Raw genomic sequence first — 16119 nt, 5'->3', positions numbered from 1 at the left:
GATCTATTATATTTAACTATGTGATAGGGGCATAGCAACAACAATAATATTGAATTAGATCACATCCCCAGCAAGGTAAGGGCGACAAGTTTGTAAAAAAAAAAGGTGAGAGGTAATAATGAGTTGATAATTGGTATTTGGGAGCCTATGTTTTCACCAAGTAGCTCAAAACTAAGTACCTAACATGATTCTAGTATGGAAAGTTAGGTATATTTATTACGGATCACACGTACGAGCATATTAGTACTTCTGCCTGCATTTAATTTAATTTGTTGTTGATAAGTGTTTTTTTTTTTAAAAAAATTAGAGATCATGTTAAAATTGAAAACTATATTTTGAATTATATTTTATAAGTTTTTTTTTAAAAAAATTGATGTTCTATACTGAATTTACAGATGAGAAATTATATGCTTATTTAAATTCAAATAATATTTAGATAGTTGTATATGCTTTAAATAAAATAAAATAAAATAATTTTTGGAATTAAATAAAAAAGCAAACCATAACACCGAAGTTAACTTATATAATAAGCTTATGTTTAATAATATAACAACGTAGCGTATACATATATGCGTGTGGGTGTATATGTGTGTAATTTTGAAAATTGGTATTTAATTTATCACGAAATGCCATTAAGATTTTAATGATTTATTATTGGCAAAAACTTGTGTGAGATGGTCTCACGGGTCATATTTTGTTAAACGGATATCTTATTTAGGTCATCGACATCTATCAAAAAATATTAATTTTTATGTTAAAAATATTATTTTTTATTGTGAATATAGGAAGATTTGACAGATCTCACAAATCTTTATTTGTGAGACCGTCTCACAAGAAATCTACTATTTATTAATAACTTGTTTTGATTACTCGACACTTTTTATTGAATAAAATATTATAAACTAACTCAATTTGTATCACCGCATTTCAAGCATAGTTGCATCAACCGACTGATCTCATCGACATAAAATTGAAAAGAGACTCTTTATTCATACACGCAAATGCATGAATTCCCAGACTCTAGATTATAACTCTGACAAAAATTTAAGTATTATAATATTACACACAGCACAATACACACATACCTTTGTTCAATAATTTTTCCAATTTACTCTTCTTTTTCCTCAAAATTGTTTTGGTGTACCGTTTTCTTGCAATCAAGGCTCAACAGAAGTTTTAAAATTTTGTTTAGACGGTCAAAAAATTAGTGGTGTCGTAAGATCAAAAAGCATTCATAGAACATTTAGATTTGATTTACTTTTGTATTTAAGGATGCTGAACATTAAATCAGTTTGCGATTAGTGGAGATGATTCATCTTGTAAATCTCCTAGAACTTTCTTCAACCTTCTAATCAAGTGTAAGATCAGATATTTTGTTCCTCGTATAGATTGCACTAGACATCCACACGAAAATTGCGTTGAGATTTAGATCGTCGGAATTTCAGAAATCCGACGACGGCTTTCGGTGGCGTTGGGAAGTCTCGGCCGTGAGAGTTGTTTCCCAAGGTGGCCGATAGTTTTAGCGAAGGAATTTTTGTGGAAAAACTTATATGTAAATATTTGATTTTGAGTTCGACTCGAAATACTCGAACATATTCGTGAGATACTCGAAAATAAAGATTCAGAATATTTTTATATAATATATATATGAATTCGAATTTGATAATTTCAAATTAAAATCAACTATGTTTTGAATCAACTCGATTCGTATCTAGCACAACTTGGTCCCCTCCACACTCATAAGATTCATATGATTTTTTCAAGAGATGTTATCATGTATTATTATATTTCTATATATATAAAAAAAATCAAATGGTGGATGAGTAGAAGGCAAGAATAGATCCCAATTAATGATTGAGACTGAGCAAAGAGACCAAAGAGCACATGTCACTTTGCCTTCTTCTTCTTTTTTTTTTTTTGCTTATGATAGAATGGTCCTATCTGCACTCCATCTACACACATTCACTCACTCAATAATGAAAAAGTGGTCATAAGTCAATAGAGTAAGGCTGGAGGCTCAATTTATTTATTAATTAATTACCCTTTTCTTTTCCCTCAATGAGCGTGAGCTTCCAAAGAGTTAGCTGCTGTTGTTTACTCAATGGTCCTTTTTACACTCCACATGATTCTCATTTGTGACAAAGGGAAAGTCTTCCTCCTTCATTAAGGATATTTAATGTTATGGTCATACTAATTTAGCTCTTTAAAATACAATAAATTGGGTTTCGATTAAGTGCCAACAATGTCTCGGGGTTCGGTCTCATTCTTAGCAAAGTGGTCTCTCCATAAGTTATGATAAAGGGGCCAGGGGTAGAGTAGGAGGGAGCAACCTCTTAAATGAACAATTATTAAAATTGAAGTTCTGTTTGGTCCACTTCATTTTGGGGGTTCAAGAAAATGTTGTTGTCATTTCTTGTTTATTGAGCCCAGTTAATGGACAAGGGCCCGGCTTATAAGTTGTCAGAGCCCATTATAGAAAAAGGTTAAAATTTCCTCAACTAAGCTCCATTTTAGTAAAAAAAAAAAACAAAAAAAAAACAAAAAAGCTCAATTTTTGTCTGCACTCCTGTATTGGTAATTGTCTTACCAACTGCCATTACTTTCTTGGCTTGATGACGGACGTGAGTAATAAAGATTGTCACGTTCTGAGATCGCGGTTAGTTGACAATGACGTCGTTTCAAAATCACATAATTTATAAACAACAAGCCTCTTGGCTTGATGACGGACGTGAGTAATAAAGATTGTCACGTTCTGAGATCGCGGTTAGTTGACAATGACGTTGTTTCAAAATCACATAATTTATAAACAACAAGCCTCGTAGTAATCAAAATAACCAGTCTATTTCATAATTAAATAATCGTCTTTACAATGCTATTGAAACGAAATGCGAAACCGTAAAACCTGATAATATAACTAAAATACAGAATAACAAGACTGATCTTGGATTGAATTGGTTTCATCATCATCTCCAAAAATATTCTTGTTCTTCTTCCTCAATTTGGTCTTTGTTCTTATCTGAAGGGAGGAAGTAAGTGATGAGTATTTGGAGAAATACCCAGTAAATAGATGCCGATCGATCATAGTTGATAACAAATTCGTATATTATTTGAAGACAGATAGCATGTTCAAATCATATCATATCAACTCAAACAAATGTCACTGATAATCATCTTATTTTACACGGCTAACTGATCAGTACCCTAAGTTATATCCTCTAAGGAAGCGATGTCATGTATCTGTTATTTTATCTCACCGCATTAGGGTCATATCAAATCAAAGCACACGTCGGAATTTCCCGACCATTTCAAATATGAATCATAACAGTGCCTTCAAAAATATCTTCTCAAACATGCTTTCAAATATCATTTAACAAATCAAAAGAATAACATATGTCGATCAATTTCAAAACATACATACTTCTTTTTGTACAAAATGGACACAATTATGAATACCAAGCATGTCATTTTATATTTATAGCAAATAGTACACTTATGAAATGCGAGTGCACATAAAAGCATAGCAAAAATCCACTTAATTGAGAAATTGTTCCGAAAATCTTGAAATGAACAATTTGGAGTTTGACGCCAAAAACCAGTAACCTTGAAAAAAATGTTTGCACCTAATTGAACCGTTGGATCGATCTGAAACTTCGATATGTTGCTCAAAACACATATAGGTGTATTCTGAACGATGGAGATCAGATTTGGATGTTTAAAACGATGAGAAAATTTTTCTGAATTTGGGTACCCGAAAATTGATAGCAACTTGTAGTGGTATGTGGTGTGATTTCTCTAGCATTTGGCCACTATTTATAGGGTTGGTAAAGCATCTCACCACATGCCATGATCCCATGTTTGTTCATCCACTAAGCCACAACTCCATGAAACCATATCCCTTAAGCCAGGATCCCATGATTATTCATCAACTAAGCCACATTTTATGCCACTAAACCATGTTGATTTTCAAGGTCTTCACATCCCTCCCTTCTTATTGGAATTTTCGCTCTTGAAGCTTGAGTTCTTTTGCGTTTCAAAGAGGTAAGGGTATTGCTTGCACATGTTCTCTTCAAGTTCTCGAGTATCTTCTCTTTCGGTGTGATTAGACCATTGTACTTTGACATATGGAATGGTTCGTCGCCTAAGTACTTGGTGCTTGGTGTCCACAATTCGAATAGAAACTTCTTCGTACTTTAATTCTTCATTCAAGTTTCCTTCGATTAGAAGTGGTCCAACTTCAAGAATATGACTTGGATCCGGAATATATCTTCTCAGTTGCGAAACATGGAATACATTGTGAATTCTTGACATATCGGGTGGAAGTGCTAATCTGTAAGCAAATGTTCCCACTTTCTCTAGAATTTCAAAAGGTCCAACATATCTGGGATTCAGATTTCCAGCCTTATTGAATCGGATTACACCTTTCATGGGTGACACTTTCACATATGCCTTTTCGTCCACTTCAAATTCCACGTGTCTTTTTTTTCAGGTCAGCCCAGCTTTTCTATCGATCTTGTGCAGTTTTTAGTCTCTCCTTGATCATAGTAACTTTATCCACTGTTTCTTGGATCAGTTCGGGTCCAACGATATCTTTTTCTCCTACTTCATCCCAATATAGTGGTGATCGATACTTCCGTCCATACAGAGCTTCGTACGGTGCCATTCCAATACTACAGTGATAACTATTATTGTCAGCGAACTCGATTAAGAGCAAATGTTCACTCCAATTACCACTGAAGTCTAGAGCACATGCTCTCAGCACGTCCTCAAGAGTTTGTATTGTCCTCTCAGTTTGGCCATCATTTTGAGGGTGCTATGTCGTACTAAGAGTAACTTTAGTCCCCATAGCTTGTTGAAAGCTCTTCAAAAAACGAGATGCAAACCTAGGATCTCTATCTGATAGTATGCTAGCTGGAACTCCATGTAATCGTACGATATTATTCATGTATAAGGTGGTCAGTTTATCCATATTATAGTTCATGCAGACATGTAAGAAGTGCGCAGATTTCGTGAGTTTGTCTACAATTACCCATATTCCATCATGACCTTGTCTCGACTTTGGTAAACCGACTACAAAATCCATTGAAATATATTCTCATTTCTATTCTGGGATTTCTAATGGTTAAAGAAGTCCCATATGTCTCTGGTGCTCAGTTTTGACTTGTTGACACACGTGACACTTAGAGACAAACATTGCAATGTTCTTCTTAATTCCACTCCACCAGAGGTTTTTCTTCAAATCTCTGTACATTTTGGTACTGGTAGGGTGAACTGAAAATTTTGACTTGTGTGCCTCAGACATCACTTCTTGTCGAAGATTTTCAACTCTATTGTCATCTGTCTGGAGATTCGATGATTTTCCTTCTTCAGCTTGTTGTTTCCATTTCACCAAAGCGGATTCTCAATCTTGACTTATCTTGACCATTTCTCGGAGGCATGGTTGTGCTGAAAGTGATGCTAGGATTACTTTGCTTATATCATTCCGACTCAAAGCGTCGGTTACCTTGTTTGCCTTACCCGGATGATAGCTTATCGTCAAGTCGTAATCCTTCAGGAGTTCAATCCATCATCTCTACCGCATATTTAGTTCTTTTTGAGTGAACAAATATTTGAGGCTTTGATTAGCAGTGAAAATCTCACACTTGGCTCCATAAAGATAATGCCTCCAAATTTTTAGTGCGAACACAACTGCAGCTAGTTCGAGGTCATGCGTCAGATAGGTTTGCTCATATGGTTTTAGTTGTCTTGAAGCATAGGCAATTACTCTCCCATCTTGCATGAGCACACATCCTAAACCTCTTTTTGATACATCACTGTGGATGGTGAAATCTTTTCCTTCAGTTGGCAATACCAATACCTGAGTAGAGGTAAGTTTCTTCTTCAAAGTTTCGAAGCTTTACTCACATTCTTCGCTATATTGAAACTTAGAGTTCTTTTGGGTGAGTTTAGTGAGAGATATGACTATTGAAGATTTTGAAACAACGTCGGTGTCAACTAACCTCGGTCTCGGAGCGTGAGATTTAAGTAGTATCAGAGCCACTAGGTTCATAATCCAGGTGGGATTCTCCCGAAAAAAATGTGAGATTTCACATAGTGAAAGAAAAGTCTAATGTACTCCCCTCTGAAACGATCCAACGAATAACATTCATGCGAAGTCTTCTTCGCAAAGACCGAAGCCTTATTTCGGCCAAATTCCATCGTTTAGGCCTCCAAAATCGCGTTTTTGATATTTTTGGTACTAATCGTGAGGCCAATAACTACTTATAAAAAACTTGAAATCCAATTCCGTCAACGGTTACGTAATACTCCTTACTAAAGCTCAAAATCCATATAAATTTTTTCCGAACTTTTTATTGTGGGAAATTTTCTCGAAAAATCTCTCCTCACTCGTACCTTCTATCAAAATAATGTTTTTATCATTATTGATCTCTTTCTATTGTGCTAAGCCTTTCCATTTGTTTTATTTCAGGAAACGGCTCCCCGTACTCGTGCTGGAATACCCCAACGTATGCGCGACCTTGCTCTCAGCGAACACGATATTGCGATGACGAACCTTAGAGCTCAACTCTATGAAGAGAAACAAGAACACCAAGGGCAATTGTTGGCCAAAGACTTGGCATATGAAGACTTGAACAAGGAGAAACAAGAGTTAAAAGAACTCAAGTACCATCTTCAGGCTGACGTACAGAGGGTCGCATACTATCTCAACTCAGAAGAAATACAATATTAGATGACCAGGAACAAACTAGAGGCTTCCCAGACAATAGTCCATGAACTGCACGGATTACGTGAGCAAATGCTAAAGGAAGCCCAGACATTCTAGGCCCAAATTCAACAGATTATGCTGACAGAAAACGAACGCCGTCAGCAAGATGAAGTAACCATCCAAGAGCTACAGAGTTCAGTGCAGGCCTTGACTACTCAAAACAACTAGCTGCACAACCATGTTAATCATCTTCAGGATGCGTTGGCCAACTTGGTTGAGGATCCTGAGGAAGAGCCTGAATAAGAGCTTATGGAAGATGAAGAGGTGGGAGATAGAGAAATTTTAGACGATTAGACTAGATCCTGACATCGTACTCTTGTAATAAGGATTTATAGTACGTTTGCTTTCTTCTATATTTTCTTCCCTTTTGCGCTCCCTAAAACTTTGATTTGTATTTCTTGCCCTTGTTTGAATCAATAAAAAGTTTATTTGGTTTAATCATTTGTCGATTTCATTAATTTCATGTTTGAACCACTCGAATTTTGGTATCATTATGGACTCATTTATATATGTTAGCAAACAAATATGTTAGAAACTCGGACGCTTGTAGGACATGGACGGAAGACCCGTACGCAACAACCGCAACCCGCGCTATGGAAATTGCAACAACAATCAGAATAACGAGGACAACAATGGAAATCAACCTCCACCACCATCACCAGGATTGGGCCTAAGTCAAGCTGACTTAATGGCCATAACAACTATTGTGGACACCACAATCCAAGGGCTGGGAAACACAAACCCCAATGGCAATCCGCCACCACCACCAGGACCTCCAGCACATGAGGTCAAGTATCACTATGAGTCTCTCCGAAAAAATCGAGCTCAAACATTTAAATGAGACCCGGACCCCGAAGTTGCCCAAAATTGGCTCAAAAATATAGAGACCCAACTCCGCTTACTCGAGATTCCCAATGAGTTCAAGATAGATGTGGTGACACCATTTTTAGAGGAAAAAATAGCCAAATGGTGGGAGACCGTCTCACCAACTATGACAGCAACCGGACCAATTACATGGTAGCAGTTCCGAGAGGTATTCTTGAAACAGTACTACCCAGCTGAAGTGAGATTACAGAAGTTGAGTGAGTTCGAAAATTTCACACAAACTTTGGATATGTCTGTGGTGGAGTGTACTTCAAAGTTCAATTCCCTTGGAACCTATGCACCCACTATCATGACTGATGATACCTAGAAGATGCATTGGTTCAAGCGTGGTATGAGTAGCCGCTACGGGAAGCAGATAATAAGGATTCAAGTTTCTTGACTTTGCCATATTAAACAAATTCTTCTTGGTTTGGAGCCCGTAGTTTGACATTCTTCATGCGGCAATCTACTAATGCATGATTCTTTGATAGCCAATTCATTACTAGAATGACGTCGAACTCCACCATGTTTAGTTGAATCAATTCAGCTTGAAATAGGTGCTCCTTAATACAGATCTTACAATCTCTGTGCACCCTATGTGTTTCAATTGTCTTACTAGTGGGAGTTGCTACTCTAAAGGGTTCGAGAAATATCTCAGTTATAAGCCTTGATTTCTTATTGAACCTCTTAGATATGAAGAAATGAGTGGCACCACAATCAAACAATACATAAACCGACATTTCATTGATTAGAATGGTACATGCCACCACATCGTTCGTGTCATCCACTTCTTCCCGAGTCATCGCAAACACACGTGCATTGAGCTTATTCTCCTTCGGCTTGTTGGGGGTAGTATCAGTATTTGACCATGTCCCTTTCTTAGGCTCGGGAAAATCAGCAATTCGATGTCACAACTTCTCACAATTGAAACATGCACCAGACTTCCTACGACATTCCTCAGAATGGATGTTATTGTAGATGGGACATATCTTGACCTCTTGGTAGGTTGGGCTGGACGAAGTGCGAATGATCCGCTGGTATGGTTTGGTCTTTTGAATGGTTGTTTCCCTTGAGACGATTAGCCAGTTACAGATCGCTTATTCTTATTCTCGTCCTCCCGGCGCTTAATGTCCGTCTAGGCTCTTATTGTCGCGCCCATCAGATCAACAAAGCCCGTGGGTTGGTAAACTGCTAAAGTTGACTAGATACGGCTACTCAGACCACGCTTGAACCGATGCATCTTCAAAATATCATCAGCCATGATAGTAGGTGCATAGGTTCCAAGGGAATTCAAGTTTGAAGTATACTCCACCGTAGACATATCCAAAGTTTGTGTGAAATTTTCGAACTCACTCAACTTCTGTAAACTCACTTCAGCTGGGTAGTACTCTTTCAGGAATACCTCTCAGAATTGTTGTCATGTAATTGGTCTGGTTGCTGTCATAGCTGGTGAGACGGTCTCCCACCATTTGACTGCTTTTTCCTCTAAAAATGGTGTCACCACATCCATCTTGAACTCGTTGGGAATCTCGAGTAAGAGGCGTTGTGTCTCGATATTTTTGAGCCAATTTTGGGCAACTTCGGGGTCCGGGTCTCCTTTTAATGTTTGAGCTCGATTCTTTCGGAGAGACTCATAGTGATACTTGACCTCATGTGCTAAAGGTCCTAGTGGCGGAGGCGGATTGTCATTGACGTTTGTGTTTCCCAACCTTTGGATTGTGGCCACAATAGTTGCTATGGCCATTAAGTCAGCTTGACTTAGGCCCAATCCTGGTGGTGGTGGTGGGGGTTGATTTCCTTCTTTGTCGTTGTTATTCCATTTGTTGTTGCGATTTCCAAAGCGCGGGTTGCGGTTGTTGCATACAGATCTTCCGTCCATCTCCTACAATTGTACAAGTTTCTAAGATATTTGTTTGCTAACATATATAAATGAGTCAATAATGATCACGAAATTCGAGTGGTTCGAACATGAAATTAATGAAATCGACAAATGATTAAACCGAATAAACTTTTTATTGATTCAAACAAGGGCAAGAAATACAAATCAAAGTTTTAGGAAGCGCAAAAGGGAAGAAAATGTAGAAGAAAGCAAAAGGACTATAAATCCTTATTACAAGAGTACGATGTCAGGATCTAGTCTAATCGTCTAAAATTTCGCCATCTCCCACCGCTTCATCTTCCATAAGATCTTCTTCAGGCTCTTCCTCAAGATCCTCAACCAAGTTGGCCAACGCATCCTGAAGATGATTAACATGGTTGTGCAACTGGTTGTTTTGAGTAGTCAAGGCCTGCACTGAACTCTATAGCTCTTGGATGGTTGCCTCATCTTGCTGATGGTGTTCGTTTTCTGTCAGCATAATCTGTTGAATTTGGCCTACAGTGCCCAGGCTTTTTTTAGCATTTTCTGATGTAATCCGTGCAGTTCATGGACTATTGTCTGGGAAGCCTCTAGTTTGTTCTTGGTCATCTCATGATGTATTTCTTCTGAGTTGAGATAGTATGCAACCCTCTGTACGTCAGCCTGAAGATGGTCCTTGAGTTCTTTTAACTCTTTTTTCTCCTTGTTCAAGTCTTCATATGCCAAGTCTTTGGCCAACAATTGCTCTTGGTGTTCTTGTTTCTCTTCATAGAGTTGAGCTCTAAGGTTCGTCATCGCAATATCGTGTTCGCTGAGAGCAAGGTCGCGTTTTATCATTATTGATCTCTTTCTATTGTGTTAAGCCTTTCCATTTGTTTTATTTCAGGAAATGGCTCCCCGTACTCGTGCTTTAGTAAGGAGTATTACATAACCGTTGACGGAATTGAATTTCGAGTTTTCTATAAGAAGTTATTGGTCTCACGATTATTATCAGCAATGGAAAAAACGCGATTTTTGAGGCCTAAACGATGGAATTTGACCGAAATAAATCTTCGGTCTTTGCGAAGAGGATTTCACATGAATGTTGTTCGTTGGATCATTTCAGAGGGGAGTGCATTAGACTTTTCTATCACTATGTGAAATCTCACATTTTTTTTCGGTAGAATCCAGTTGGATTATAACCTTTCGGCTCTGATACCACTTAAATGTCACGTCTCGAGATCGGGGTTAGTTGACACCGACGTTGTTTCAAAATCACACAAGTTATAAAAAAAAGCCTCGTAGTAATCAAAATAACCAGGCTATTTCAGAATTAAATAATCGTATTTACAATGCTATTAAAACGAAATGCGGAAGCCTAAAATATGATAATATAACAAAAATACATAATAACAAGACTGATCTTAGATTGAATTTGCTTCATCACCATCTCCAAAAATATGCTTGTTCTTCTGGTCTTTGTTCTTATCTGAGGGGATGAAGTAAAGGATGTGAAGGATCGAGTGTGCTAGTGCTTTTGTAGGCATTTCGAACACTATATTCTCCAATGAGCTGCAATAGCTCGTGTTCTAAAAATGTTAACACCGATGAATTAAATCGAGTTTGGTTTAAAATCAAGCGGAAGAAACTCGAAATAATCATTGATGAAGAAGACTGTTATATTAGAAAACATTTTAACTCATGCAAACTGAATAACTGAAAAGGGATAGATTAGTTTTTGCATTCATCAGTTCAGTTATGGTGACAACTGAACTGACGGATACTCTAACTGATCCAAATAGTTTGAAAACGAAGGTTAATCAGTTAAATACACAATATATGTTTATGGATGTTCAGAGACTTCAACTGCTCTTACGTCACCCCTTCTACCTTAACGGGTAGGATCCACTAGAAGACTTTGATTTATACAACACCTTGTACAAACCCACTCAGCTAGGACTTACACTACTGCCTAAACTGAACTTCTAGCTACGACTGAAGGCAGCACCTTCCAGCCAACACTTCTTTAACGTCTATGTGTCAAAGACTACATACACGAGTTTAACGTCTTTGTGCAAGACTATATTTAAGTGGTGGTGATAGTGTTTGTGTGTCTGAGAACTGAACAATATGTTCTCACATACTAAGTTGATAACACGTTGGAGTGTCCCTCTGAGCTGATTGCTTCTGAAAGCTGATGTGCAATGTGCGTGCTCTTTCTTTTCTCTCGTATTTGCGTTGAAGCTTTTTGTCTCTGTATATTGAGTCTTCACTGATCTTCTCTTTATATAGGTGGGAAAACTGATCGTACAGTGAAACTCAATTATTGTATCAGTTGCATCTTGCATTCGTTTCTTGGACTTTGTGTCTCGACTTTCCGACCGCCCTTCTGAAACTTTTTGTCTTTAATGCTCTGATGCAAAGTTCATTATTGTCCTTTGACTGGACAATTACTTTGTACCTTTGTGTATAGCTGGAATCCACTGAAAGAGTTTGTCGTCATCTACAACTAAAAGATTCTGACTGATGCTCTGAACTGGTCAGCCGAACTGATCTTCAGTTGGGCTGGTGAAATCAGTTGACTCGTCAGTTGAACTGATTTCACTCTCGTTTAGTTGAACTGATTTCACTCTCGTTCAGTTGAACTGATCAGCTAGGTTTCTTCATTAGTTGAACACTGCTTCGGCTGGCCAGAATTCTGAGGTTCTCCTGCTGAACCACCTATCAACTAGACAATCAGCTGGACTGCTCAATTGACGTAACAATTAGACTGATTCAGTTTGTGCGATCCGTTGGGTCTTCAGTTTGCGATGTAAACAGCTCGTAACTGATCCTAGCTTCTGCATACTAAGGTAGATTATTAGTAACACAAAATAACAAATTTTGTTAACATCAAATCAAGATTGCGAACTTGAAAAATTCTAACAGAATGAGTATTTCGAGAAATACTCAGTAAATAGGGGCTGATCGATCATAGTTAATAACAAACTCGTATATTATTTGAAGACAGATAGCATGTTCAAATCATATCATATCAATTCAAACAAATAGCACTAATAATCATCTTATTTTACATGGCTAACTGGTCAGTTCCTTAAGTTATATTCTGTAAGGGGTGAGGCCATATTATCGGTTATTATATCACACCGCATCATGGCCATATCAAATCAAAGCAAACATCGGAATTTCCTGACCATTTCAAATATGAATCATAACAGTGCCTTCAAAAATATTTTCCTCGAACATGATTTCAAATATCATTTAACAAATCGAAGGAATAACAAATCTTCATCCGTGTCGTTGACATTTTTAGGGTTAACCAGTCGAATACATTTTGAACATGGTGAAAACACGTTTGACATTTTTTTGGCTTTTTTTTAAATCACTGCCCTGATGTTGTATATTGTATATATTTACATAAATATGTATATATATTTCTACAATATATTTATATAAATATTTATATCTCTAAATTTTTTAATTTTTAATACTATATATATATATATATATATATATATATATATATATATATATATATATATATATATATATATTTTAATAATTGTTGTATCCTAGTCGTATCGTGTCTTATATTTTTAAAATTTGTTGTATCATCATATCTCTATCGTATTCGATACGATACCCGTATCCATGCAACATAGCCTATCATACACACAACTTATTTTCCCAAAACATTTGCCAAATAAAGCATTCCTCCAGAACTCCCAAAACATCACCAAACAAGGACATTTTAGAGACATTAACAAACAAATGACTTCGGAAATATCAGTTAAGTCGTCACTACGTGGTCCTATATCGACTGAGCTTGCAAAAAACTTATTTGTAAATAACTCTATTGCAGAATATCTTGCTTGAACTACAACGAAAATTAAAGTGACAATCAAAAGTATTTCAACAGGTAAAACAAAGAGCTCAAAGAAAAATTTGACTATGCAGGACTCTACATCCTAAAGCCTTCATAATGTTGCTCTCCATGGTACCCCTTCCATCACCAAAACCACAATGAGACTACACATTAAATTGATCTTACATTTTTATGCTTAGAAAGTAACTGCAAGGGAAATATTTGACTCTTTTTTTTTTCTTTTTCGTAATTGAGAGGTTAATATCAGTATCACAACTATGATATCAGAATTACATGAACCCATGCCCCCGTCCTACAGAACACAAAGTACTCAGTCCAAAAGGACCAAACCTTAAAAAAAACAAATACAAAACAACTGTAATAACAGTTCATTTAGAACTCCTCTGATACTCAGTGCATCAACAAAATATTCAATCTGATCACCGAAAATATACCTGAACGTAAGTATTTGCTGCACTTATGATATCTGCATTAGTTGCCCCAGCAAACCCTGAACATTTATGTACATAAGCCAAATGCAATGCGAAACCACAGTAAAACAAGAAGGAAAAATGCTACTATATTAAAAGTATATAAAATCTAAAAAATTTGATAAATAGCCTCATTCAATCGACAGATCTGTTTAGCAAGAGATGTAGCAACCAAGTTGGAAGTAACAATCGAAAGGAACATGAAGACGTAGCAAGTATAATATCCAAACAATGTCCCCCGTCCTGCAGACACAAGAAACCAACCATGGAACTTCGATTGGCAATAGAAACTGGCCTATATGTATGCTGATAAACCCTCCACCCCTAAATTAAATGCACGTAAATCACCTGCCACTTTTTAAGGCTGAGAGATTTTTCCCTGCTATGGTTAAAAATTTGAAACAGACTTCGACAACTAAATTTCATACTCGAGAGCTCCATAATATCAAATTCGTCGAATGCAGCAAAGTACTTAAAACTGCCAACAATCAAACACGAACATCAGAAGCGGAGGAGTAGCAAACACGAACAAGGAAGGCAGAGTTTGCATACCTAAAGCAGCAAGCTCGATAGAGCTGCCTTGGCCAATAACAGCAGTAACAATCAAACACATCAACCGGCCACCAATCCAAAGTCCAACCGCCGGTCCAGAGAACCTGACGGTTTCCATCAACTGATTCCATAACCGGCGGTGCGGGTTTGGAATTTCATCCTCAATATCATCTCCGCTCTGATGTACGTCCCTCCTCCCAATCCTGGCTTTATCAGGTTCAAGGACAGTAATCTTGAACTGGATTTTAAAAAATCTCCATTTCAACTTATATTCACTAAAATCAAAGTCTAAACTTTGGAGAGAGATTTTTTCGATCCTCGTCCATATTTTTGATTTTTTCCAAAATTATCATCCCTAAATATTTGAATCCTCGTGAAAAAAATTATCATCCCTAAATGGAAATAATGGATGTTTTGAAAAAAATTATCATCCCTAAATGGAAAAAAAATTATCATCACACTTTTTTTTGAAACCTTAATCTAGAGATAGGGAAGAGATCGAACCTTGGTCATTTTTATGGGATCTACTCAATCAAACTTTTGAATCTCTAAATTTGTAAATATTTTATAAAAGTTCAATGATATTCAAAATAAACATTAATAAACTTTTAAAATTTCAAGAGATATTCAACATGGATTTTTAAAAACTCTATAAAAATTTATATATATTCAAATATTCAATAAACTTTTAATAATTTCATGATAATCATTAAAATACAAATATTAAACCATAAAGTTCAATTATAAATTGTCAAATATTTTCTTTAGTTCAACTCAAAGATTTAGATAGATTGTTAAAACTTCTAACTCATACACAACATCTTTCTTTCACCTCAAATAACTTATTTCTCTTCTCATCTGTCTCTATCACTCTCTCTAATTTGAAAATATTTCTCTATATATATTTTAATTTTTTATTTTCAGAATTTTCATTTTTTAGCTGATTGTTTTTTAATATTTTTTATTTTAATATCATAAGAAATTTCTAGTTCTAGATTTTTTTTTATTTTAAATTTATGATTTTTACGAATGAATATAATATTTAATAATAATAAAAGATGATCCAAAAAAATAATAACACTTAATTCTTATTAGTTGAATAGTCTCGCACAAACATGATAAAAAATAAAATAAAAATTAAGATTTTAATCTATAATTCATAAAAAAAATTATGATATAACTGACTAAACAATTTTTTTCCTTTGTTGTTTAAAAATTAAATTTTATTTATTTCTTTTATGAATTCTAATTTTAAAATTCTAAAAGGTTTATAAATTAGAATTATGAATTTGTAATAAAATTATTACACTATAAATAAGAAAATCATAAAATTGTATTGGCTCATAGAATTGAAAATAATAATACTTTTTTAATAAATAATATTAATTAATTTTATTAACTTTTTGACTAACAACTGATTTGTTTAAATTATTTGTAGTATTTTTAATTAATCTATAAACTACAATATTTTTATAAAAAATTATATTCACATAATGATAAATAATATTATTTTTACATGAATATATATAATGAATTTAAACACAATATTACATATTAATATATGTATGCATTTTTTAAAATTTACAAACATACATATAATCCACATACTCATATACATGTAATGTTTAAATTATTTAATTTTAAAATAAGTAAATGTATTTACTAATATACATTTTAAAAAATATTTCAAACTTAATATTTTATATATGCCAATTAATTATTAGTTCAAAAAAATTAATAAAAAAAT

The 16119-nt window shown here is 35.3% G+C and overlaps 1 protein-coding gene across 4 annotated transcripts; it reads right to left on the bottom strand.

Moving 5' to 3' along the window:
• Window positions 1-2750: 2750 nt before the first annotated feature.
• LOC140813124 (protein DETOXIFICATION 47, chloroplastic-like) lies at window positions 2751-14893 on the bottom strand. Of its 4 annotated transcripts, XM_073171558.1 has the most exons (4): window positions 14373-14893; window positions 14029-14063; window positions 13785-13840; window positions 2751-3016 (listed from the first exon to the last, which is right to left on the bottom strand). In XM_073171558.1, exons 1-4 carry the CDS (start codon window positions 14501-14503, stop codon window positions 2915-2917), a joined length of 324 nt encoding a protein of 107 aa, XP_073027659.1. In that variant the 5' UTR covers window positions 14504-14893; the 3' UTR covers window positions 2751-2914. The 4 variants fall into 4 exon arrangements, 2 of the variants coding, with proteins under 2 accessions (XP_073027659.1, XP_073027660.1); XM_073171559.1 differs by lacking the exon at window positions 14029-14063; XR_012113837.1 differs by lacking the exon at window positions 2751-3016 and having other exon boundaries at window positions 13035-13840; window positions 14029-14199.
• Between the last annotated feature and the right edge of the window lie 1226 nt (window positions 14894-16119).

Source organism: Primulina eburnea, chromosome 14, assembly GCF_022965805.1.
Source record: "Primulina eburnea isolate SZY01 chromosome 14, ASM2296580v1, whole genome shotgun sequence".
NCBI classification, from domain to species: domain Eukaryota; kingdom Viridiplantae; phylum Streptophyta; class Magnoliopsida; order Lamiales; family Gesneriaceae; genus Primulina; species Primulina eburnea.
The sequence above is the reverse complement of the archived record's forward strand: the minus strand, read 5'-3'. Positions and strand labels throughout refer to the sequence as shown.

What these genes read in the sequence shown, in the direction of transcription:
- LOC140813124 (XM_073171558.1), bottom strand. Translation starts at nt 14,503, where the DNA reads ATGGAATCAGTTGATGGAAACCGTCAGGTTCTCTGGACCGGCGGTTGG. An exon ending in TATCGAGCTTGCTGCTTTAG is followed by an intron (nt 14,064 to 14,372) that starts GTATGCAAACTC and finishes TTGTGTCTGCAG; the next exon opens with GACGGGGGACATTGTTTGGA. An exon ending in CAGCAAATACTTACGTTCAG is followed by an intron (nt 3,017 to 13,784) that starts GTATATTTTCGG and finishes TCCTCCCTTCAG; the next exon opens with ATAAGAACAAAGACCAAATT.